The 26,115-nt window shown below is 51.2% G+C and overlaps 1 protein-coding gene across 4 annotated transcripts in view; it reads left to right on the forward strand.

The window, feature by feature from the left end:
• The window catches only part of ZNF423 (zinc finger protein 423), a 369,635-nt gene that overhangs the window by 306,464 nt on the left and 37,056 nt on the right, over positions 1–26,115 (forward strand). For all 4 annotated transcript variants that reach the window (XM_030797375.1, XM_030797365.1, XM_030797370.1 and 1 more), the window contains one exon: positions 25,519–25,650. In XM_030797375.1, coding sequence (XP_030653235.1) covers positions 25,519–25,650 — 132 coding nt within the window. The remainder of the gene's footprint in view (positions 1–25,518; positions 25,651–26,115) is intronic.

Consider the following 26,115-nt stretch of genomic DNA (forward strand, 5'->3'; position numbering starts at 1 on the left):
GTTTGGGACATGATGATAAGGGAGAGTGGGGAGAGATGGTGCTGATTCTGCCTGTGGCCCTGTGACAATCACCTGTTTCCTCCTCTGTCTCTTCATCAGTCCAGCAGCTTCCTGCAAACTCAGCCACCAAGGGACCCCTCTAGGTGCCTGCGGAGGGAGGTCCACCCTGATGGAGGTCACTCCTAGGCAGGCGGTGCCTCCCCTCCTCTGTATGTGACCACATGGGCTCTGCCCAGCAGGCTGTGGGCAGTTGGCAAGCAGCCCTCAGAGCTAGACTTGTTGGGCCGGCCACATACCCAGAATCATTACTGGCGTGAGTTGAGGGCCCCTTTGGGGAGCCCTACATTCCCTTGTCTGTCCCTTGCTGCCCACGGCTGTCCCTTATCCACAAATGATGTCCCCACGCTATGGTCAGGGACCCAGTTATCCCCAGTGTGGTTAGAAGGGGGCACTGAGTAGGCCCAGGAAAGACTTACTGATGGCGTTGACTGCAGGTTTTGTAGAGAGCTGGAGGCCTGGGCTTTGATTCTGGCTGGGCCACAGACTTGTGTGGCCTTGGCCAAGCAGGCTTCTCTTCCGAGCCTCAGTTTTCCTTCTGTAAAATGAGGGAATTGAAATAGGCAGTGTTTTCCACATTGCAGGCTGCAACCCATTAGCAAATCATGAAATCAACTTAGGCAGCCACAGCCAACAACATGAAAGAGGAAACAGTAGGGCGGAGCAGAACACAGAATGGAAGAGAATGGACAAGAAAAGGGAAAAAGGAAGGATAATGTCAGAATCCATCCTACTGAGTAAGCTCACACGTGGTTCCATGAAACTTGCTTTGGTTTCCATGTGTATTAATGTGCAGCGAGGTCGTCGTGTATGCTTCTTGCTGTGGGTTGCAGTTTAAACAATTTGAGGCTGGGCTCAGTGGCTCATGCCTATAATCCCAGCACTTTGGAAGGCCAAGGTAGGAGGATTGCTTAAGGCCAGGAGTTCGAGACCATCTTGGGCAACATAGCAAGACTCTGTCTATATTGGAAAAGATTGGCTGGGCATGGTGGCGTGTGCCTGTGGTCCCAGCTACTTGGGAGGCTGAGGTGGGAGGATCGCTTGAGTCTGTGAGGTCGAGGCTGCAGCGAGCGGTGATTGCGCCATGGCACTCCTGCCTGGAAAGCAGAATGAGACCTGTCTCTTAAAAAAAAGAAAAGGAAAAAACAAAACATATTTGAAAAATACAGAGTAGCTTATATAAACATTCTTCTAAGCCTTACGGTTCAGAAATGTAGTTAGTTCACTAGCTGGGTTGATCTTGAGCAAGTTACATAATCTCTCTGTGACTCAGTTTCCTTATCTGTAAGATGGGAATAACAGTAGTTCCCAGCACAAAAGGACGTTACAAGGACCAGGTGTGTGAATTTATGTACAGTATTTAGCACGTTAGCACACAATCCATGCTCCATGTTAGCTGCTGTTGCTGAAGCTGTAGATGCACCCTTCTACCTAGGGAAGGAGGTATGGTCCCAGACCTGTCACCTTCTTGGTCAGCAAACCTCTGGAGGAGAGGAGAGGAAATGGGTCTGCTGTGCCTCAGTTCTTTGGGCCCAGGGACAGTCCCAGGGAGCTGCAGCTGATGTGGGGAGGTTCACAGGGGAGCCCATCCCCCTAAGCAGAATCATGCACTTGCCTGGTGAGAGCTCTTCTCTGCCCTCTGGCTAGAGGCCGGATGGGACCTTTGTCTGCTTTGGGGGGTGCAGGCAGGGTGGGGCATGGCCTGAGTTGCAGCCCAGACCCCCAGCCTGCAGCTCCTGCCTGTTCCCACCCTCAGTCTTTGGCGGCCCCGAGACCATCTCTCCTGCCCCCCATTCACTGGGCAGAGCCAAGAGCCCCACGGCCCCAGGAATCCAAAGCCCAGTGGAAGTCCTCGCATGCAGATCTGAGATCTGCCACCATCGGAGCATTTCCATTTCATCCTATAGTTCAAGTCTTTGAACCCTGTGGCTCCATTTTGAACCATCTGAAGTGGGCACACATCTGACAATAACTACTTTTTTTCACCACTCTTCCCACTTAAGAAAAAAAAATGCAAGATAGGCCTGTGAAGAAGTGTTAAAATGAAAAGGAGAAAGAAAGAACTGAAGTTGTAGAGGAAGCTGCCTGGTCAGACCGGTGTTGCAGTAACTAGGAACTGGAAGGTTCAGGATGAGTCTCTAGAAAGGCGGGGAAAGGAGGGATGACACTGGGGCCGCCTTTCTGGCCAGGGGCAGGAGTGTGGGTCTGGGTGTGGACGCCAGAGGAGTGGAGAACGGACCCGGCGCTCTTGGGAAACTTTTCCTGGCTCAGGTACAGCTTGCCTGGCAGCGAGGAACAGGGACATTTGTTCGATATCAGGGGAAGGCTTTGTGCTTCCCCGAAGGCGGCTGTCTCCTTCTCTCTCTTCTCTCTGCTCCGCCTTCCCCGTCTCTCTCCCCTTCTCTTTCTCCTGAGGTGCAGATGGCCACATTTGCAGGTTAACTGGAACAGCTGGAAATGCATTATTAGTTTCCTGCTGCTCCTTCATATTTGCTTGGATTTTTTTTTTTTAACGGCAACATAATTTACAACTAGTACACTGGTGTCAGAGCTGGCATGTTCTAAATCCGCATCAGATTTATGTAATGCCATTGCTTATCAGTGAATGAAGTCATAATTATTGCTTTGTACCATTAAATAGCATAAATATATAAACTGTTATACAAATTGCAGCAAACGTTTCCTCTGGGGAGCTCTAGACCAAATTTTAATGTTGTGCATTTGTCTGGGATGGCAGTTTCTATGGTATATAATAATGTTGATAAATTTTACTGTAGCAAGTGACATTTTAAAGCATTAATTTTGGTGTTAAAAAAAATTCTGAAGAATGCTCAGACCGAACTGGGAGGTGCTTGGAGGACCCACTGGGTGAGGTCGGGTGAGGTGGGGGTTTTTCCTTAGGAGGACAGTGGGTGACGTGTGGCACTCCCAGCACTCCTCCACGTGAGATCACCCCTCCTCTCTCAACTCCCCAAGGAAAGCGGCAGATACATTTTCCATGGCAATGATGATAATTAATTTCAAAAAATTCAAATAGATTCATTTCTGCCTTAAATTTGAGGTGTGCAAGGGAAAGTGGAAGGAGGCCGTGGAAAACGCACAATTGGTGGGGATGGTCCTCGTTGTAACTTCCTTCCCAATTATGTAAATTCTGTGTGGGGTGAAAAAAAATCCCCATCCTAATTAGAGATGCAACACCTGGCCTCAGATGATGTTTCAGATGCCAGGCGTGTGGTTGCATAGCCTCCTAAAGCCATTATCGTCAAGAGCGACTTTTGCGAGAAGCCCCAGGACAACGCCCGGCATTTACCTGCTGTGCTCTTTGGAGAGCCGGGTGGCTGTGGTGGAGTGCTGGAAGGAGCGTGCCACCCTCTGCCTTCAGGAGAGGGCGTGGGGGTTGGAGGTTCCCCGCCAGGGCCCACTCACCACTGTGGAGCTGACCCAGGGAGTTGGAGAGCATGCTGCCAGCTGCTCACCCCCACCATTCCTGGGCCTTGATGAGTGGGAACATCCTCTGAGAACCTTTGTTACCATCCTGAGTTTTCAGGCTTCATCTTTTTTCTTATGTCCCTGACTCTTCCCTTGAGATTTTTAAAGTGCTCTGCTGAGCCTCGTGGCTCTTCTTGTTAACGTGGTAATCCTTAGTGTCGTCTTTTGGTATGTGGGAGGATCACGCGTCGTGGCCCCTTTGTGTTGGGTGAAGCCTTGTGGCTACTTCTGGCCAGAGAGCTGTGAGTGGAGCCTTTAACCAACAGAGTGGGACCTTTTCAGCGTTCTCTCTTTCCCTGGGGCACTCTCAGCATCTGAGTGTTTTTCACAAGCAGAACCCCCTGCAACGAACATGAAGGGCAAATAAGAAATAAACCATTGCACCCCTTGAGATTTTGGGAGTTGTTACTACAACATAGCTTTCCCTATCCTAATACACAGGTGTTTGTTGATTTCTCTAAACTTTATGACTTGCTGCAGGGTATTGGGAGTGTGGGAAAGCTGGCTGATTGTTTTTTTTTTTTTTTTTTTTTCTGGAAAGAGTATCAAGTAGATAAAACTTTTGTCCACTCTGGACAGTGAAAAAACTGAGGCTCAGAGGAGTTAGGTGACTTTCCTAAGATCACACAGCTTCCAGGCACCAGGCATTGACGTCCCCCAGTTAACAAATGTTATGCTCTTTCTTCTCTCTTGCTTTGCCTTTGAAGAATGAATTCTCTTTCACTGGGGTCACAAACTCAATGACCTTTGAGGTCAAGCAGATCAGGGTGGGGCTGAGGAGTATAGGACAATAGGGACTGATAAGAAGTACGGGGAATATTCAAAAAGCATTAAGGTTCAGCCTTGGCATTTAATTCTGTGCCCCCTGATGACATCTCGAGCTTCCACGGATAGCTTCGGCTGCTGTGAGTGCTCACTATGAGTGCCTCCTTCTGATGTCTTGCCCTCGAGTTTAAATCTTGAACTTTGTAATGGAAGTCTCACATGCTCATCCCTTTATAGCCGCCAACTATCTGATAAAGTCCTCTACAGTTAGGATGGGGACTGGCCATTAACATCCTAGTACTCTATCCCCGAGTGACCTTGTGAGTTATCAAATCTTACCTCCTCCTTTCACAAATGAGGTCTCTGAGCTCAGAAAAGGGACCAACTTACCCAAGGACACCCCACTGAGTAGTTTCTTAATGAAAGCGTTTGTACTGTTTGGAAGTGAAGGAAGTCACAGTTTAAGTGGATGGAGGGGTGTTGAAATGGAATTGAGAAGAGCCAGTAGGGAAGGAAAATGTGTTCTCCTTAAAAAATGTTAACTTTTATTTGTTTGTATAGTCAGAAGACATTTATTGTGCAAGATGCTGGGCAATGTGCTTGATCATTAAAAAAATCTTAGTGAAAAGATGTCTTGCATTTGTGGGTATAAAAATCTGAAACTTCTTGCAGACAGAGGTCAGTTCTCATTCTGCTTATGTTCCCAACACCTGGCTGTATGCTTTGCACATAACAGAAATTAAGTGTTGAATTTAATTGCCTCTATCCTTATGCTACCAATGGCCATTATGAATAATGGTAAGGAAGTTAGCACAGCCCTGGGGTTAAGAGCACAGCTCTGTGGTTGAAGGGCCTGGGCGCTGTCACTTACTGTAAAGTGAGGACAAGATCATGACCTCCTCATAGAGATTTTATGAGCCCATCCCAGATGTAAAGTGTTTAGCTGAATGCCTGGCAGGTAGTTAGCACTTGAATGCCTCCAAGGTAGTCCAGGAGAGCTAATCATTATTAACTCAGCCCAGTCTTGGCCAGTGTCTGTTCAGCTTTGCTTGGGAGACAGAACTGTGGCTCAGCACGGGTAAATCCATTCTGCCCACTCCCCATGTGCTGTGGACAATAATTTTGTACCCCAAACTGCAAAATCGCCATTTAAAGCAGCTTGGGAGAATTGTTTCAGCATGAGCTACCGCTCCAGTCTGGGGTTGCTTTTCTGTCGGAGGCTCGGTGCTGAATGGTTAAAGTGGGTGGTTACCCTGCCTGGCAGGGCTGGGCATGACACCTGTGTAGCTCACAGGCTCTGAGCAGGGTTGATGGGGTGGCATGGTCATGTGGCAGCCAGGGCCCAGGCTTGCACATGTTGACATGTGATGGGGCTGCCCTTGTCAAGCCTGCCCAGCCCCTCCTCTTCATGACAGTCCCCATTATCCTGTCCAACAGCAATGGGCAGGGGAAGGAGCACTGGACAAGGAGTCAGGGCCCTGAGATTCACTTCCTCTGTCACTTACTATCTTTTCAACTTGACACTTAGAAGCTTAGTGTTCCAACTTGCAGAATGGGATGAAGAATGCTGCCTCCATCCAGCTTACATGGCTGAGAAACAGACCTGGGAATAAAGTGTTCTGTAGAGGCCAAGGGGAAGGGCCATTGCTGGCAGAGGTTAAGGAGTTGCATTTCGGTTCTGGATCAGCCACGTGGGACAATCACTTTACCTCACCCAGTGTCACTTTCTCCATGTGTGGAGTGGGAATAATAACGGCACCAGCCCCACAGTGCCACTGTGATGAGCAAGTGACTATGTAAAGCTGGCTTCGCTTCAGCTCTGATCCTCTGGTCACACTGTGAGGTCAGAGGTCCTGTTGTCCTGTTCTGCTGCACATCACCAGCACCCAGTGCTGCACGCTGCGGTTGGGCACTCAGTTTCTGCAGAATGGAAGAAGGATGCGACCCCCTGGAGTTATGTCTTAGATGTCTGATGCCTGTAGAGTGTGAGCCCAGCAAGGGCAAAAGCCCTGGCTCCCAGGTCACTGCTGCATGCCAGCACCTGGCTTAGTAAGCAAAACCCTCCCAAGCTTTCAGCCCCTGCAAGCACCCTCCCCTGGAACGCCCTCCCTGCTTCCACATCTCAGCCTGTTCATCGAAGGCCACCTCATTCAGGAAGTTATTCATTCACTCATCCATTCAGTAGGTACCTATGTACCAGACACATGCTAAGGTGATCCTCACCTGTCACAGAGGAAGTTTCTTCCCCCTTGGCGTTACCTCGACCCCCAACCCAAATATTTTATTCACCCTTCTTAAGGAGCTGACCCCTCCCTGCCTGGTGTAATGCTTATGTGCATACCCAGCTGATCTACCTCCCTAATTAGACGTGAGGGTTTTTTAAAACTTTGTTGAAGTATAGTGTATGTTCAGAGAAATGCACACCTCTTAAGTGCACAGCTTGATGAGTTTGCAGAAATAGAATACATCCAGATCGAGAAGTAGAACCCAATGGCCTCTGGTAGCTCCCTGCACTCCTTCCTGCTATTGCCTCCCTCAAAGGCAAGCACTGGCCTCACCTCTGGACCATACTGTCGTTTTGTTGCTAGAGGTGATTCAAAGGCAGGTGTGTCTAATTCATTCTCTCTTCTCCAGACTGCTTAGCACAATACCTGGCATTTGTTGAATAAACAGATAGGTGGATGGATGGTTGGGTAGATGGACAGATGGATGCGTGCATGGATGGACCCAGTACCACAGGGATTAGACTAATGACGGTATTAATATAACAGCTGACAGTTGTTGCATTCTATCAGCCCGCTGTACTCAGTGCTTTATAGGCACCTCTGCTGGTCCTCACAGAACCCTGTAGGGTAGATCTCCCTCTGTTTTTACAGATCAGCAGACTGAGATTCAGAGAGGTCAGCGACTTGCCCAAGGTCAGCCAGCCCGTGAGTGGCGGTCGCTGTGACCGGGGTCATATGACTCCGGCTTGTGTCTGGAGCTGGCGCTCTGTGCCTGAGTTCCTGCTGGTTTACAGCCCTGGGCAGTCCTTCCTCAGCTGGGCCAGCTGGACATAGGCTCAGCGGGCGACAGGGCTGAGCTGTCCTTGGCGGGCAAGCTGATGGTTCCACGCTGCCCCCGCCCACCCGCCAGGCGCCCCGTTCCTCCCGGGCTGCACTGAGCCTTCTGTTTGCCTCTCCAAAGGACAGGGCATATTTCTTCCCAACCCTCTTAAGACCCAGCCCGCACTGGAGGGCTTCATCATTATGCAAATTAGCTGGATTGGATCCGCTCCCGCAGAGGACTCCGGGGGCAGCAGAAGGACGGAGCTGCCTCTGGAGCTCTGAATTGAGCCTCAGATTAGGCCAGTCGATGGGTGGGGGCCGGGGTGGGGAGTGGGCACGGAGATGGGGCTGGCACCGATGATTTGCCACCCCTGGGGAGGCTGTGGGGAGTGGGGGGCTGGGGACTGGTGCTGGAGAAGGCCCGTTGCTCGGGCTTACCCAGGCCAGGCTCCCAGCATTGTTGCCGAACATGGGACCAAAGAAAGACATTCTTTTTGGATTTTCTTTGTGTGTTGAGCCCTTTTATGATTCATCAGTAAGTAAATATCAGCTGAGGGGGTGATTTGTTTCTAACAAGCTTATAAAATACTGGCGTCATTTGTGGGCTTATTGGAGTGCTGATTATAAACACTCCCCATGCCCACTCCTCTATGTCAAATTAGCATTCAAAATACAAATATTGGATCTTTGGATCACTTTCTGCTGTCTCTTTGGAAGCTGGTAGGCTGGGAAGGGGTGACAGACCCCAGCCTCAGATGAAGAACATTTCCACTCCACTAGGGGACTTGAGGGGTTGCAGAGAGAACCTCTCGCTGCGCCCTTGGAAGGGTGGGGGCCACGGGGTGCTCTGAGCTCAGCTGCTCCTCTTGTCTTTCTCGTTGCCAAGTTTCCGCTGACCTGGCTTCTCCCCACCCCCAGAGCCTGTCATCTTCAATCTCATGGAGGACGCAGATCTGGGCAGGCGGCATCTGGCCGGGTGAGCCTGTGGAGCTGCCTCCTCCCCAGGGTGGGCTGGGGCCCAGCCTGCACCCAGCCAGACACAGTGGTTGCTGAGAGTGTCTGAACTGGCTATGGGAGCCATCATGTGGCAGCCTCCTCATGGGGGGTCCCAGGCCTCCCTGGCATCTGTCCCCGACTCCGAACCTCACCTCCCAGCTCCTCACACCTCCTGGCCTCTGGCCTTCTGGCCATGCGTCACAGCAGGCACATTCCAGCTCACATGGGACAGAATACTGTGTGAGGCACGAGAGTGGATGGTGACTCACATTTTTTCAAGGCCATCCATAGGGACCAGCCCAGCAGGTGCATTCACTCCAAGCTCTACAAATGCATAGGATCAGTCAATCCTATGCATCAAGCACAATTATATCCCCATTTTACTGATGAGGCCACCGGGACACTCAGTGGCAGAGCCCGGGCTTAAAAATTGGCCTGTCCATTCCACTTGACAGGTGATGGAATAGAGTCAAGGCCAGAGGGAACAATTTGCCCCCATGAAGGCAGAGACCCAGCAGGGACCAGAAAGCAGATCTGCTGAAGCCTCAGCCCAGCAAGAGCTGTTGAGTGAAGAGTCACTGCCACTGGGAATCTCTGGTCTGAAGATCTGTAAGGCAGGGGCTGAGTGGGGCTGAGTGGGGCTGTGGAGCTCTCTGGTCCAACCATTTCCAGTTATAGATAGAGAGACCCAGGCCTAGTCATTACCAACATTGTGTCCATCACTACTCAGTGGATTAAAATTTTTAAAAAGCTTTTATTGTATCGTATTACTTCGTTCTCATGCTGCTGTAGAGAACTGCCTGAGACTGGATACTTTATAAGGAAAGAGGTTTAATTGACTTGCAGTTCCACAGGGTTGGGGAGGCCTCAGGAAACTTACAGTCATGATAGAAGGGGAAGCAAACATGTCCTTCTTCACACGGCAGCAGGAAGGAGAAGAATGAGAGCCAAGCATAGGGGGAAGCCCCTTATAAAACCATCAGCTCTCGTGAGAAATCACTGTCATGAGAACAGCATGGGGGGAAACTGCCCCCATGATTCAATTATCTCCACCTGGTCCTGCCCTTGACTGGTGGGTATTATTAAAATTCAAGGTGAGATTTAGGTGGGGATGCAGAGCCAAACCATATCAATTACAAAGGCTATACATGTTCATTGCAGGAAAACCAGAAAATCCAGCCAAGCAAAAATAAGAAAAACATATCCTGCCTTCCAGAGATGACCCTCTAACACCTTAATGTGTGTCCTTCCAGCAAGTTTCTCAGCGCACACAAGCACACACAAATATAGTCATTCCCCTCTTTCCCCCACTTTTCTTTCTTAACCAAAATAGCATTGTGTTTACTACCTGGTTTTGTGTATTTCCACTTAATTGTGGGTGAAGTGGGAGATTGTTAGTCTGCCTTTTTAGAGAAGATGTTTGTCTCTGGTCCACAGGGCTGTGGACAGGGACTAAATGTTGTTTGTCTCTAGAAAGCCCGCTGCCATTGACCAAGCATTGATTGAGTGCCACTGTGTGCCAGGTTGTTAGGTGCTGGGAAATGCCTAGGCAATATGAGAGAGATGGTGGTCCATTCTTCCTCCCTACCTGTGCTAGGGGAGGGAAGCATAGGTTCTGGGTGCAGAGAGTGGGAGTCCCTGATGGGGCAGACATGAGGGGCAGGTGGGCAGGGAGTGTCCCTGTGGAGCTGATTCTTTAGCTGGGTTCTGAGGACATCCTGCTCTTGGCAGGAGGGGCTCAGCCATGGAAAGTTGGGGAGGTGTTTTCTGTTGTCAAATAGACAGAGGGCCACTGGGACCCCCATTTTCATGCTGGAGCTTGTTTCCACCAGCACATACTGCATGGTGTCTTGGATTCCTACTTTCCTCAGCTCTGGATGAGGAGAAGGGAGCCATCCACATGGCGGCTAGGATAGGGCCGGGTGCAGGTCCCCACCTGAGGGCATGGAGGCATGGATTGGAGACACAGTCTGTTTTGGAAGTGGAATTCAACAGGCTTCACTAAACCCTGGCTTCTGGAATTATAAATTGTTACTAAGGTCCTGCCCTTCTGCATTCAGGGTGTGATTGAAGCATGAGGTGAAGGCAGAGTAATCGACTTTGGATTTGCTTTTTCCCCCAAAATCTGAGTTTAACATTGTGGGCCAGGTGCATTGGCTCATGCCTGGAATCCAAGCACATGTGGAGGCCAAGGTGAAAGGATTACTCGAGGCCAGGAGTTTGAGACCAGCCTGGGTAACGTAGTAAGGCCCCATCTCTACCAAAAAAAGAAAAAAAAAAAGAGTGGGGCGTGGTGGCCTGTGCCTGTGGTCCCGGCTGCTCAGGGCTCTGAGGTGTGAGGATCGTCTGAGCCTGAGAGAGGGAGACTGCAGTGATCTGTGATTGCTCCACTGCACCCTAGCCTGTCTTAAAAACAGAACGAAACAAAACAAAACAAAACAAAACAAAACATTGTGGATGGGATTCAGGGCCACAGTCTTTGCTGTGACTGGAGGTTCTTACTGGAAATTCCTTAGTATGCAGGACTTTGAAATGGGTTCTGGAGCAGTGAACTATCAGCTAGATTCCCCAGCTGAGGCCAGCATTCTAGAGGCTGTGCATGTGTGTGTCTGCCTCTTGGTCATGTCCAGTAGGAAGGTAGGTATCACCCCTCTAGACCAAGCCCTTCAATGGCACCAGAACATTGGCCCCTCACACTGGCCCTCTGCCCTTCTGCCTGCCCTCTTAGAGTGGCTCCTGCATCCTGGGCCCTGGGTCACTGAGGCTGTCCTGTGGCATGACAGAGGCAGGACAGACAGCTCTGCCACAGGCGGGGCTGAGGTGCTGGGCCCTCCAACTCCTGCCAGCCCAGATGCCCATGGCATTTCACCTCGAGCTCTGCTTCCCCACTCGGGGGTCCCAAAGGACTTGGTTTCGTTTTTTTTTAGGATTTCTGGGTGACTGTGTGTTCACACAAAGTATGTCCCTTGACCAGGCCTCCCAGACTCCTCCTAAGCAAGCTGGGTGTGACAGTGTCTCACTGGTCTCTGTTATACTCACACCCCCCACACCCACCGCCTTGCACAGTGCCTGCCTCAGGGTCAATAATAACCATGACAGTGAAATTAATAACTCAAGCTATTAAGCCTGTTCACCTCCCAACGGTTATGATGTAGGCACTACGATCATTCTCATTTGACATGGCGGGGAACATTGGTCCGGATCTCACTGCTAGTGGATGGTGGTGGGGGATTTGAACCTGTGCAATCCGACTCCGAGGCTGCACTTCTGTTCATGTGCTGTGCCACCAGAAAGCAATAGCTGAATGCAGCCGATGAGCAAATGAGGGGGTATGTCCAGCCCTGAGAATGGCATGGTGGCTGAGGTGGTATGGGGTTCCCGGGAAGATGCAGCCCCACTGCGTCACCCCCACAGAGCAAGCCTTGCTCCCAGACATGGAGAGTGGCATCTGTGGACCCAGAGCCACATGTCTGGGCTCCTGCATTTGGGATGGTATTGAGACCGGGACCTGAATGCTCCAGGACTGATGTCCAGAGCCGTGGGGGGTATAATTGAGGCAGGACTCTATCCATCGGGGACAGTGTGAGGGACCAGTGTCCTGCTGCCACTGAAGGGCATGGTCTATAGGGATGACACCTGTCTTCCCACGGGACATGATCAAGAGATGGACACACATGTGCACAGCAAACTATTAGCATTTATTGAGCACCTCGTGTTTGTCTGGCTCTGTAAGAAATACCAGAAAAGTGAAAGAATTGCTTTTTCATCCTCAGATAATGTATTAGCCAGGATTGTTTTGGTTGGAAGTGACAGAAAGTCAAGTTAGCTTAAGCAAAGAGAAAGGAATGTTTTGAAAGATATCTTTTTATTTCACATAGCTATGAATAACTTGGGTGCAACTAAAACTCCTTTTTGGAAAATTGTGGCCTGGAGGACAGAGGCAAGGCATCGAGAGCTACTTGAATAAGGGTACAGAATCCATAACCTAACCCTAGCCCTAACCCTTAGGAATGAGTGAGGCCCTGTGAGTGCAGCCCTTGGGCCAGGAGGAAGCTGGGTGCAGCCAAAAGTAGGGGTGTTATGTAGGCGGGGCCAGGGCTGTCTGGCAGAAGAGCGCAGCTTTGCACTGGGAAAAAGGGAGCCACTGCAGGTTCTTGAGCAGGAGAGGGAAATGATGGCTGTGGAGCCTGGGGAGGATTATCGGCGGTGTGTCTGAATGTGGCAGGGGGAGAGGCTGGAGCAGTCATGATGAGGTGGGGCCAGGGGCGGAGAGCAAAGGGTGAATTGCCAGGTGTCTGTCGCATGTGCTTTTTGATGAAGGTGTCTATGAAGATGTCTTTTCCAAGTAGGAAAAAGGCAAGATGCCAGCCAGAGCCGTACGGTGGGGCGTTTTCCTGCTATGGTGCATGGGTCTGGCACTGCTCACATCTCATCAAAGCTAATGGCAGCTGTTCTGCTCGCTGCACCGCACTGGAGAGTTGGAGGCTTCGTGGAGGCGGCCTCCACCCCTACTCCCCTGCCGCTCAGCAATGAGACCATTCTTTACCTGCCCAGTCCCCCTCTGCCTGTCCCTGCCTCTCCTGGTGGGGGCTGTCAGGAGCTGTCAGTAAGCTCTGCCTCTGTGGGTCAGGAGTGGCTGCTGGATGGGATCAGCCCAGACCTTGGGCTGCAGGCACCTGCTTGGCAGGTGGGAGGCACAGCCAAGGGCAGGCAGGAGGGCTGGCTGGGCTCTGGGAGCTGGCAATGGGGTCTAAGCTGCCCAGAGGTGGCAGACCCCCCCCATCTGGTCCCTGTGTGCTGGGCCCAAACCATCTGAGAAAATGGTCTGGGAGGGCTCAGCTCTGGGAGCTGAACACATCAACAAGCTAATGTGAGCTTGGGGCATCCCATCGGCCTCATTTGGTCTCAATCCTGTGTCTGTTGAAGAGAGAAAGGCTGAGCACTGGGCTTGGCCTCAAGAAGGTGGTATTTTGTTAGGGGAGCGAATGAAGGAAGGGGAGAGGTGAGTAGACTCAAGAGGAAGATGTGACCTCAGAAAAGACCTTTAGAGGGCCCTGTGCACTGTGACCGTAAGCCTCGCTATTTTGGGTGACTTTTCAGCCGAACTGAAGAAAGATCCGCTCCCCTAGAGTAGACCCAATACTGGTATTAGCGTCGGAATCATGTGACTACTTGAAGGGAGTATCATTGATTTGAATGTATTCATTTATTCCATGTTGCGTTTGAATTTCCAATTTAGCTTCAATTTTCATTTTACTTGGGTCACAGCAAAAACCCGGCTCTCTGAGACATAGCCTGCAGAAGCAGAGCTGAGAAATCGCACAGACCACTTAGCTCAGCATCAGAAATCCAAGCATTTATTTCCTCGATGAACCACAGGGCTCAGCTGGCTTAAAAGGCAACTCAGTTGTGCAGTGGCCTGTGGGCTTCTTGACTGGTTAGGTGCTATTGATCCACCATATGACCTGTTGGTTCAAAGTTATGGTATTTGGGTTACATCCTTCAGAGAAACTTCATGACTCTGCAGTGTTCCTGTGTTCATCATATTCTTACCCACCTTGGGCAAAGTGCCCACATAATTATCAGGGTGTAGGTTTATGTTGAACGTTAGAGAAGTTCACATCTAAGTGGTTTCTCAGGCAGGGCAATTGCAATTGCAAGCAAGTGCTAACAGCAAAAGGGCTGAGGTGTTCTTCACAATATTTGACACTCACATTCCACAGTTCAATAAGTATTTGTTAATCACTTGTTATGTGCCCAACGCTGTGGCAGGCTCTGGGATTACAGTGTTGAATAAGACAGGGAGAGCCCCTGCCCTCACCTTGCCTGTATTCTAACACAATGCTTTCCAAATGAAGTTTCTAAAATGATGGAAATATTCTGTATTACCCAGAGTGGTAGCCACTGGCCACATTAGCTATTGCAACTGAGGAACTGAATGTTTAAATATATTCAACTTTAATTTAAATTTAAATAGCCACAGGCTGGGCACAGTGGCTCACACCTGTAATCCCAGCACTTTGGGATTTGAGGCCAGGAGTGTGAGACCAGCCTGGGCAAGATAGCAAGATCCTATCTCTACTAAAAATCTAGCCAGGTGTGGTGGTGCCCTCTGGCAGTCCCAGCTGCTCAGGAGTCTGAGGCAGCAAGATCTCTTGAGCCCAGGAGTTTGAGGCTGCACTAAGCTGTGATCATACTATGGCACTCCAGGCTGGATAAACAGAGTGAGATGCTGTCTCAAAAAAAAAACGAAAAACCAAAAACCTAAAGAAAAAAAAAAAACCACCCAGAAACTAAAGAGCCACAGGTGGCCAGTAACTACTAGACTGACAGTGTGGATCTACTTTTTAAAGCTTTTCAATAGAAGTCAGTCATTATTTTCTAGTCTCATTGTTAATTTTTTCAGCTGGAGGGTGGTGTCCAGTGAACCGGGTCAAGGTGGACTTTGAGAAAGTGGTGAATTCCAGTTTCCAAGCTGAACTCTGGGGGTTTTTTGCTTTCAGTACTAGTAACTGCAGGAGAAGTTCTGTCTGTATTTACCTAGATGGGGAACTTTTGAAAAATGTTGCTTTCTTGCATTCTGCAGGTGTGTGTTGTGTTTGTGTGTGCCCGTTGGTAACTGTCAGGCTTTTTGACACATTGCTGTTGCTCATTTTAAAAAATGATCTTGGTGGGGACAAAAAATGATGTCGGCAGTAAAGAAAACCCTTGTAGTAGAAGCAGGGGTAATTCATGTGTCCCTGGCAGGGTCAGTGACAATAAGGGTTTTGCAACCTGCCTGTCATGTTAATTGTATATTATTAGAGGCCATTCATCTGAGGATTATTAACATGATGGATTTTTAGGCAATCGTCTGGTTGAAAACTTTAATCTGAAGATCAGTGATATACATCAGTAGGTGTTTGATGTATTAAGAAAGAATAAGCTACTTGTTTTTACCTAGTGGATCCCCAGGGATGTAGTGGAATCTTCATTTTCTGAGGTGATCAGTCTTCAGTTCTTTACAGGTAAAAGGGGATATGTGTGAGGAGGGTTGTGGAATGCCTTCTGAAAGTGTGCAAGCAGAGAAGTTCTGAGTTGTATAGAACTCCAAGAGTTCTCTTTTCTCGGTTCTCAGTGAAGTCCTGCTTGTTCTCTTGTGTGTGGTTTATTTCATCACTCAGACATCCATTCTCTTTCTATTAAGAAGCTGAGATAGTTACCTCCTATCTCTTGGTGTTATGTCCGGGACCTGATCTTTGTCTTTTCTTTTGCCAAAGACCACCCGTCATGATTGCTTATCGCTCAGAGAACTGGGATTTGGATGTGTCTGCTAGTGATGTGACTCTGAGCAATTGCTGATCGCTCAGAGAGCCGGGAGGTGGATATGTCCGCCAGCATCATAGGAAGTTAGCAAGCAGGACCCTCTGTGATGGTGATGTTCTCCTTAACCACCCGGGGCCGCTTGCACCTCAGTGCTAGCTCCCTGGCAGTGTGGAATCAGCTCTCAGAGCTGAAAGGAGCCACCACTGGTAATCCCATCCAGGCTGGGCCCCTCTGTCTGCGGTTTTTGGGCGCTGAGGCCTTTCAGGTTAGGGAGATTTCTGCATGGGCCCATCTATGGGGAAGGGCTGGCCAAGGGCCAAGGGGTTGGGGGGTGCATGCAGCTGATCACGCCCCTGACTCAGTCAGGCCCTGCTCTGACCTTCATGAAAATCTCAGGGAATTTCAAGAGAGAGAAGCAAGAAGAACCATAAAGAAATAGGAAACTTGGCCCAGGAGCATCAGAGGGGGGGCAAAGTCAACTCATATGGCCCGAAGTAGGAAGCTGCAGCGAACTACAAGGGAACAAAAGGGCTTAAAATCTGGACACGAGTTTTGCCATCGAAAATATGGGAGTGGTGTGGAGGTAGAGGAGGATGGAGACGAAGAAAGCTGACACAGAAGCATTTTGAAGATGGAAGTAGCATAGGACGTGCCATGAGAGAACACATGATGTCCCAGGTGCTAAAAGGGTCTTTAAACATTTACTGGGGTGGGGGCATGGGCATGGCTGGCCATATGCCCTGAAAGAGGAGCAGGGTTCCATTGCCTTGATGGCCCCCACAGCGGGCTTGTATGTGCCATGTCACCAGGCCTGGGCACGGAGTTTCAGGTAGAGTCATATCAGAAGTGACAATGGCAGGCTAGGCGTGGTGGCTCAGTCCTGTAATCCCAGCACTTTGGGAGGCCAAGGCAGGCAGATCACCTGAGGTCAGGAGTTCGAGACCAGCCTGACCAACATGGTGAAACCCCGTCTCTACTAAAAATACAAAATTAGCTATGTGTGGTGGTGTGCGCCTGTAGTCCCACCTACTCGGGAGGCTGAGGCAGGAGAATCTCTTGAGGCCAGGAGTTGGAGGTTGCAGTGAGCTGAGAACGTGTCATGGCACTCCAGCTGGGCAACAAGAGTGAAACTCAGTCTCAAAAACAAACAAACAAAAAAAGAAGTAACAATAGCAGTAATAGTAGTTGTGGTGGTAGCATTATGATCAGTATTCTTTAATTTTTTTTTTAATTTTAAAAATTTTTTGTGCTTTTGTTAAGAGACAGTCTCCCTCCGTCACCCAGGCTGGCTGGGGTGCAGTGGTTCATAGCTCAATGTAACCTCAAAGTCCTGGGCTGAAGACATCTTCCTGCCTCAGTGTACCACCCACCACCATGCCTGGCTAATTTTTTACTTTTTTGTAGAGATGGGGTCTTGCTGTGTTGTCCAGGCTGGTCTCGAGCTCCTGGGCTCAAGCAATCTTTCTGCTTCAGCCTCCCAAAGTCCTGGAATTACAGGTGTAAGCCACTGTGCCGGGGGTCATGATTCATATTCTTTACTTGGCTCTCATATACTCTCATAACAGCCCTATGAGGTGGACAACCTTCTCCCCATTTCACAGTCAGAGACTGAGACACAGAGGGAAGCGCTTGGCCCGGTGTCACCCTGGGCATCTGCAGCAGAGCCAGGATTCTCCTCCACGTAGCCTGGTTCTCAGCCATGTTTTTCCCCACTCCCTGAAGGATCTAGTCTTGATGAAACAAGGGCGAGTGGGGGGCTGTCCGCTGAGCTGTCCTGTTTGCTGTGATGGGAAATCTCACAGGGAGTTTACCTGGAATCATTCTCAAGCTTAACTGACCCCTAGCTAAGATCTATCTGACATGGCTCTTGGGAGCAGTTGGTCAATGGAACCATCTGGAGTCTTCTGATTTGCGTTTCAGAGAAGGAGAGAGCGAGCAAAGTACTTATAACTTAGGAGAGCAGTGTGGCCAGATGGCCGATCTTGCCATGGAAACCCTGGGGTGAATGTTGGGGTGGTTGAGCCAGCCAGCCCTTCCTTGGGTGTGGGACCAGGAAGGAAGGCCTCTGTCCTCCTCCTCTCTTAGCCTTCCTTCCCCAAATCCCATTGCGACTCCCAGGTGTAGAAAGTGATGAACTTCCACCTGGCCTCTCTGTCCAGCCTCTGGCAGAGGGGAGACTTGTCAGATGCTGGAATCAAGGAAGGCAACCTAGCGATCAAGCCAGGCTGAAACCACATGCCTGCATAGCAAGCAAGAGGGCAGATCGCAGAGGCCGTCCCTTGGTGGGCCTGGACCAGATGCTGGGAGGCAGGAGAGTTCAGTCTGCTGTGGTCAGCAGCGAGGCTGCAGGGTGGGGGTAACCCTTCCCACCCACACCCACGTGCCCATGGGTGGAATTGACATTCTACCCAGATGGGGCATTCGGTCTCTCCCTTTCTCCTGCCATCGGCCGTCGGGTAGTGTTCCTTTGCACATGCGATGTCGGTTTATTGCGGCGTCGACAGCATTGTCGAAGGGGGACGTTGGTGGGTACCTGGGTAAATAAGTATAAATAGTTTTCTTTCTGATATGTGACCGGATTATTTTCCAGTTGATTTCAAGCCCTGGCCCCAAGTGGCCCACAGATCAAAAAAAGATAAGGGTCAGTTACAAGGTTGAGCTCATTCTCCGTTGCCATGGCAACTGACCTCAGGCAACCCTCGGAGGACTACACCCAGCTCCCCAGGTGATGTTTTTACTGTCCACACCATCAATCCCAAGCCTTTCAAAACTCAGACTGCCTAATTGTCAGGGCTCTGTTTTGAAGAGGCTCTGGGTCCCCCGTGGGGCCCGGTTCAGGCTGCCAGAGCTCATTTAGAAGCCTTTGTGAAACACGGGGGACCATACGATGGGTCCCTTCTGGGCAGAACGGCCTGGGAAGGTGCCCCCAGGGGGAGGAGGAAGGGCACAGCCCATCCTCCAGCATTAATTAGGAAAATGTGAGCCCAAAATGGGAGCAGCGTGGTGGGCTGTGCCTTCAAGCCATGGCTGAGTGGTCTTGAGTAATGAGGACACCGAAGGGTGGAGAGCCCCTGGCACTGGGGGTCGGGGACAGTCGTGATGCGGGGATGGTTTGGGGGAGTGTTAGCCACCCACCCTCAGAGTCTCCAGCAGCCTCTTCAAAGATACTCGCATCATTTCCATCCCAGGAGTAACCACAGGAAATATTTTTCATTGCTGACGATTTTTCAGTCTTTTGCAAAATGTGGACAAAAAGTGACTAGAAAACTTCCTGCCTTTTAAGAGATCCTTCCACATAGAATATTGGTCAAAGCAGTGGGACAGCTCCCAAACCCAGCTTCGGGACAGCAGGATTCCAACAAGATCAGCGTCCCTAAGCCCCTTGTATCGCGCTCAGTGGTTCTCAAGCGTTAATGGACGCCCCAGACACGGGGGCACCTTTAAAATGCTGCAGCTCTGGGGCAGGCCTGAGACTCTGCATTTCTCTCAAGCTCCCAGGTGCTGCCAGGGCTGCTTGGCAGGGAAGTGGGTTCCCGTGGGCTGCCAGGGCTGGGGGTGTTGGGGCTCCTATGGTCATCCCCCATCACCACTCACCTGCTCCCAGCTCTTGCCCAGCCTTTGACAAGGGACACTCCTCAGACCCTGAGTTCTCCCATGACCCTGGTTGACTCCCAGCCTAAATGTCACTCTCCCCTTCCCTTCAGCCTGGCCTGGTTAATTTCCTCATGGCATTTAATGACAGATCAATAGATAAACGGCCCAATCTGGCTGCCCAGATATTATCACCTGCCCTCCTCTTTCTGCCCGGGGGTCTTTGTTTTTACAGGAGACAAAGGACAGAGTCTCCCACAGCTCAGGTTCCTAGCTCCTGTTCTGCGCTATTTGTGGTTATCTATTGGGATGGTGTCAGAGGAGTCCTCTCCTGGGGTCACCCTCACCTCACCCTCTTGCCTCCTGGCAAGATTTGCCTGGATGAGTGCTGGGGCCTCTGCTCCCATGCTTCCTCTCTCCAAGGACCATGTGCCGCGCCCATTTACAGTGTGTGTGTCTGGGCCCCAGGACCTCAGGACTTGACCTGATACTAGGCGCGCGGGCCGCAGGCTGAGTCCCTGGTGCTGTAGAATGTCAGTCTGGGGCGTTTATTTCTGGGGCTGGTAGTGGAGGGGCCTCAGCTCGGCCAAGCAGCCCGTGTATTCCCTGCCTTGCTTCCACCTCCAGACACACTCTTGGAGAGAGGAGGCACAGCCTGGACTGTCCCACGCTGTCACATGCAGGGCTACCTCCTCCCCTTCCTCAGGGAAAGCCCCAGCCCTGCTGCCAACCGGCGCTTGTGCTGGTGAGGGGACCCCCCAGGATCAAACATGGAGATGGGGAAGGCGGCTCTGTCTTCCTTCTGACCCGGATTTTTTGGGTGATCAGGGAGCAGGGGTGGCTTGCTGGGTCCCAGGTTTTAAGTCTTGTGGCTGTTTCTTGAATTTTCTAAAGCCAAAGAGGGCTGCTGGGGGTGAACAGCAGGGCTGCTGCTGTCCCGCTCTGCCCTGCCACATCCCTGTTAGGGGCCCTGCCTCTCTAAGCATCCCTTCCTCTTCTGTCAGCTGAGGGAGCTCTCCACGCCCGCAGTCTTGGAGCAGGCTGTTGTTCTATGGGGTTCCAGAAAGCGTTACTGGAGTTGAGGTTTTACAAGCCGAGTCCTGTGAGATTAGGGGTGACCATAGGTGCATAGTGATGGCATTTACCAGCACTCCCACCCTACCCCAAACTCTGTGCTAAGTGCTTTACATAAATCACTCATTTCCTGCTCATCAAGCGTCTCCTGGGTGCCAGATCCTGTTCTAGGCACTGGTGACATAGGGCAGGGCAAAGCAGCCCTCATGGAGTTTATGTTACTCTGTCTGTGTGCCAGAGGGAGGGAGGGAGGGAGGGAATGAGAATGAATTAAACAATGAACCCTGTAATATACCGGGTGGTAGTAAGCGCTATCCAGGAATTAAAGGTGGGCCAGGTGCTGGAAAGGAGGGGGTGTGTGCTGTGTTAGATGTGGGTCTTGAGTAAGGCCTCCCTGAGGAGGTGTCCTTTAGGCAGACCCCTGAGTGAAGTGAAGGAAGGCGTGTGGGATGGTCTGGGGTCTCAGCAAGAGCAGATGTCCTGTGGCCGAAGAAGACTGCTTGGCTGCCATACAAAAGCCCTGTAATGACTCTGCCTGTTTTCTAGTGGCAGAAGCAGAAGCTCAGAGAGGCAAAGTAACTTACTCCAGTCTACACAGTGGGTGAGTGGCGGAAGTGGGGCTCAAACCCAAGTGTTCCCGGCTCTAGCTTTTGTGTCCTTCATTGCCACGTCCTGGATATAGGTGGCTAGTCATGCCCCTTGTCAACACCAGGCAGAAGTCATTGGTCCTCTCCTAGACAGGTGTGTGCATTAATGATGCCACTCTGGGGTCAGCTTTCCCAAGGGGGGTTCCTGCTAAGAGAGGGGGTAGGCAGGGACTATCCGTTGTGGCTGGAGCAGGTCACGCTCAGTGCACCAGAGCCCGAGAACAATGCCCCGTCCACACCCCGCTGCAGCCTGCCGCTCCTGCCTCCCAGGCAGCAAATTATGGCCTCCGAATGTGTGCCCAGGCCTGCCTTTGACATCAGTGGGGCCCACCTGAGCTTCACCTTCAGGATTCTGATAATCAGCTCTCTCTCCTCCCGGCTTCCCCCAAGACCCGTATGGAAATAAGTATGTGTCTGCCAGGGATCAAATGCTTTTGGAGACAAAAGTCGGTACCAGGGACATTACAGGGAGCTATCATCTCGGCACGATGCTCTTCCACAAAGCCCTCTGCTCCTCTTTTGGGCTGACACAGTTTCAGCCTGAAAGGTTCCAGCAGGCTGACTTGGTTTTAAGCAAAAGCACATCCTATTATTTTTTTTGAGAAATGAAGTGTAAAATTAACACTTATTATTCCTGAACAGAGGAGGGAGAAAGGAGAGACAGGGACTTTGGGATTTTCGTGCTTGGTGGGTTGTTTGTTTGGCAGTTTGGGTTTTTATTTATTTTTATTTTTTTAATCATAATAAATCAATAGATTTCCTTGTGCCAGCCTCGACTTATGGGGAACAGGAGGCAAGATCTGAATTTCAGCAGGTGAAATCTGCATTTCACTTTACAAATGAGCGGGGCTGCATAATTCACTTGAGTTGTGTGGGTCTCTCTTATGGATGCCTGTCATGTGCTATTAAAAAAAAAAAAAAAGGCACAGAAAAGGAAGGGAAGCGATCGTGCGTCTTAACTCACAAAATCCTCCAGTCCCCATGCCGGGGCGGAGGGGCCTGCAGGCTCCCAGACAGCTTTGTCATTCTGCTCCAAGGTGTCGGCTGAGCACTGTGCGATCTTATATAATTCAGGAAAGTGATTCTCGGAGGGTGCCACTGTCGGCGGACCCTGCATCTTGGGGTGGAACGAGAGGTTGTCAGCGCCTGCGGGGTGAGAGTGATGGTGCTAGCAAATTCTATCAATATCCATGGGCTGGCTCACATTGGGTCACCAGCATGCAAAGGAGTGTTTGTCACACTAACTAGGGCAGCCCCTCCCCGCCCTCTCCACCTCCCCGGCCCTCCCCCTGTTTTCCTGGATGGTTTCATAGGCAGAGATACACGTAATGGACACCCAAGGGAGTACCTCGAACCCCTCCAGTGGGGAGAAGGCCTCGTCTTCAGAAAGATTTGCAAATCAAAAGGTCTTGCCTTGAGTGGGAGCGAGTCCCAGCTCTGCGGGAACCCCTCAGGCTTTATTCTATCCCCTCCCTTCATTTTCACTTTTTGCTTGTTTTATTTCTCCTCCCCTCTTTCCCCAGGTTTGACTCTCTTAAAACACTTGGGGGAGAGAGAGGAAAGGGTCCCGAGACACACAGTGGTCTGTTGGGCTCTTGATCTAATTAGCCTGGAACCTTACTTTGATACTGGTTTGGGGCTGTGATCTGCTTAAATGGTAGCCATTTGGGCCCCGGACGGCTTGCAGCTCCAGGGCTGCCTGACTGTGCACATATTTATGAACGTGGGCGCTGGGTGTAGCTGCGGCTATGAATCAGGGGGGACCAGCTGATGAATTGCTCAGCACTCGGAGAAAGGAAAGTGACTGTCAGACATGATTTCTCTGATTTGTAAGTTGCAGGAGGCTTCTTTGTCCTCTCGGTGTTTGTGTATCAGATGGGCACGTCGCCATTCACAGCCAAGTGGTTAAAGGCCCCCGCTCGGCAGAGAGCAGTAAATCCTGTTTGCCATCTCAGCCCCCAGAGCCCCTAGCTGGGCAGGGAGAGAGGGCCCAGCCTGGGGACGTCTCTCCTCTGTGAGTATTCCCAAGCCCCTCCTGCAGGCGAGCCCAGAAAAACTCACATGGTTACAGGAATCAAGGGTCGTTGTGCCCAGTGAGGGAGTAGTCTGTGTGTGTGTGTGTGTGTGTGTGTGCACGCTCATGAACTGGAATAGGGCAGACTGCCTGGAGGTGGTATACAATGAGGGGTACAAGTCAGGGCAGGCTGCCTGGAGGTGGTGTACGATGGCGGGGGTACATGCATATAGGAAAGGTTTTGTATCCTCTTCTGCACCACCCCCATCTGGCTGTGTTACTTGAGTAAATGGTCTAATTCTCCGAACCCATTTCTTCTTCCCAGAAATGCAGTTTTCCAAGTAAGCTGGGTTATTTCTGAGATTGAAATATGTTATAAACTATTCTTACAGAAAACTCTGCACAGTTGTCAACTTCACATACCCCCTCCCTCCTTAATGTCCAAGGGGTGTCCTCATTCTAATAAGGTCACATATAAGGATGGAGTCTCTTTCTTTCCTTGATCTTACACCCTGTGCCAGGTACTGGGCAATGTTATTTGTGCAGGGGGCAGGGGATGCACTGGGGGGTCTTTTGAGGCAGCCCCCCACACTGGAGGCCATCTCTAATTATGATGAACATCTCCCCAAGGGAGGTGGAGGACGTGCGTGGGGCCTGCGGGGCGAGAGTGCTGAGCCTGCCCTGTGTCCCAAAACTTGTCAATGAATTCCTTTTCTGCTAGTATAAATGGAAGATCTGTTTAAGTCTCTGTCGGGTGTATGTGGCCTAGTTGCCTGGGCTCCAGGGGCAGGACAAACACCCGGTAGATTCCAGCCAGTGGGCTATGTGGGGCAGGCCCACCTGTGTGTGCACGTGTGTGTGTGCGTCTCTGTGGTGGGGTGCCCGGGGGTGCGGGGGATGGCTGGGCCGGGGGGAATGCCTGCTGTCTCTGCCAGCCTCTGCCAGGGCCTAGGGACCCAGGGACTCGCCAGGAGCCTCAGCCCATCTGTGTTCATGTCTTGCCACCAGCAGAACCCCTCTGCTACCTAATTCTTGCCTTTAAGGGCAAATCAGAGCACCTGGCGCCTTCAGTGAGGCTGGTTCCCTGGGGAAGCCCAAAGGGGAACCTGTGTCCTTGGCTGTCCCAGATAATACTCTCACCAACACTGACATGCCTGGCAGTAAACACTTATTGAGCACTTGCTGTGTGCCAAGGTCCGTTCTAGACCCCTGTGCGTGTATTAGCTCATTTAATTCTCATAGCAGCTATAACAGAAAAGCTGTTATGGAGTGTTTCAGACAGATGAAACTGAGGTACAGAGAGGTTGTGTGACTTGCCTAAGATCACCCAGTAAGGGGAGGGCCGGATTCCAACCCCAGGTGATGTGAGGCTCAAACCAGGGGATTCCCCATCCCCACCACTGACCCCTGGGCCCCTCTGTCCTCCTGCAGCCCGGGAGGCAGGGAGGACAGGTTGTCCCCATCTTACTGCACATGAGCTGGTGCCCACAGCATGCTGTGTGGGAATGAGGAGCCAGAATTCGAACCTGGCGCTGCTTGATTGTGAGCGAGGGCACCAGAGCTCTGAGCCTCCTCGACACCGGCAAGGCTGGTGCTCAGGCACTGTGTGTCCCCCGGCGCCTTTGGGTGAAGGTTTGGGGTCTCAGCGGCTCCCAGGTGGGAGATGGAGGAGCTGTGTTCTGGTCTGAAGCAGGATGGCGAGTTTGCCTGTTGTCCATCATCCACCAAATAGACCATTTGTTTAAAAGAAAAGCAAATAAAAAGAACGTTTGATGCAGTATCTTCCATGCTCCCCGTCAGTCTCGAAGTAAAATTCCAAAGTCCTCCAGGGGCTGACAAGGCTCTTCTTGTGCATCCCTGTGGCCTCTCTGACCTCACTCTTGGCCCTCCGAGCTCAGGCACTCTGTTCCCATGCTGGGCTTCAAGCCTGTCCAGCATGGCATGGACCCACCTCAGGGCCCTGCCCCCACCCCTCTCCTAGAGTGCTCTTGCCACGTGTTCACATCACCTGACACTGCATTATGTGCTGATGATTTTGTTTATCATCTGTCTACCCCACCGCCAGAGTAGGGGCAGAGACATGATTTGTTTAGTTGCCTAAAGAATCCTTAGAGCAAAGTTCCTGGCACATAGTATATGCTCAATAAATATTTGATTGGATTTTTTAAAATCCTGGTTGGACCACCTTCTCCATCCCGTACCTCATCCTGGGTGCCTCTGCACAGTGACCCAGTCTTGGGACTGAAGCTGTTGACCATGGCCTGCACACCTGGCTGCTTGATCAGCAGGAGAAATCACAGCAAATGGCACCTCCAAGGGCCACATATTTGGAGCCGGTCCTCTGGGGTCTGTAAGCCTCTAGGGGTGAGGCCATGTGGAGCCAGGATGAGTCTTGGTGTCTGCGGTCCCCTCAGCAGCCCCGGTGCTGGGGATTGGACAGGGGATAGCGCTGGGATCTATGGGAGGCCTTGTGAGTACCTGTCTGGGGGACATGGCATGCTTTTCACTGACTGGTCATGGGTTTTCCTTGCAGAGGAAGGCATCAACCACGAGTGTAAGCTGTGCAACCAGATGTTCGACTCCCCGGCCAAGCTCCTCTGTCACCTCATTGAACACAGCTTCGAGGGCATGGGCGGCACCTTCAAATGCCCCGTGTGTTTCACAGGTAAGGTACCCAGCTTGTGCCCCTTGGGGGAGAGAGATGAACGCAGGAGCCCTGCCCCGTCATTGCGGGATCCCAGTGTGTGCTCTTCCTCTTTCCTTGGCAGGCCTGTTATAGACCAGGACTCCATGGGGGTACCCTGAGGGATTAACAGGCCCTTTGCCTTACGTCCCTCAGTTCAGAGCTGACACACGCCCTCCTTCAGTGCTCTCTGGCCTCTCCTCATCAGCAGGCTGGTTGGCACCCTCTCCTCGCCCTCTGCACACAGCAGCTGGAAGCCCTTTGTCCAACCCAGCCTCAACCCTCTGCTGCAGTTTTCCCCTCCCGGGCTCTGTGTTTGTCTCCCCGAGCCTTGAGCTCTATTCAGTACTTCTGGGGCTCCCAGCTTCACATACTCCTGGTCCCTCCTCTTCCCTGGCCTACCTAGCTCCCATCCATGCTCCAGGATGTAGGGTTCAAGGGCAGCTC

Source organism: Nomascus leucogenys, chromosome 2 (assembly GCF_006542625.1).
Source record: "Nomascus leucogenys isolate Asia chromosome 2, Asia_NLE_v1, whole genome shotgun sequence".
NCBI lineage: Eukaryota > Metazoa > Chordata > Mammalia > Primates > Hylobatidae > Nomascus > Nomascus leucogenys.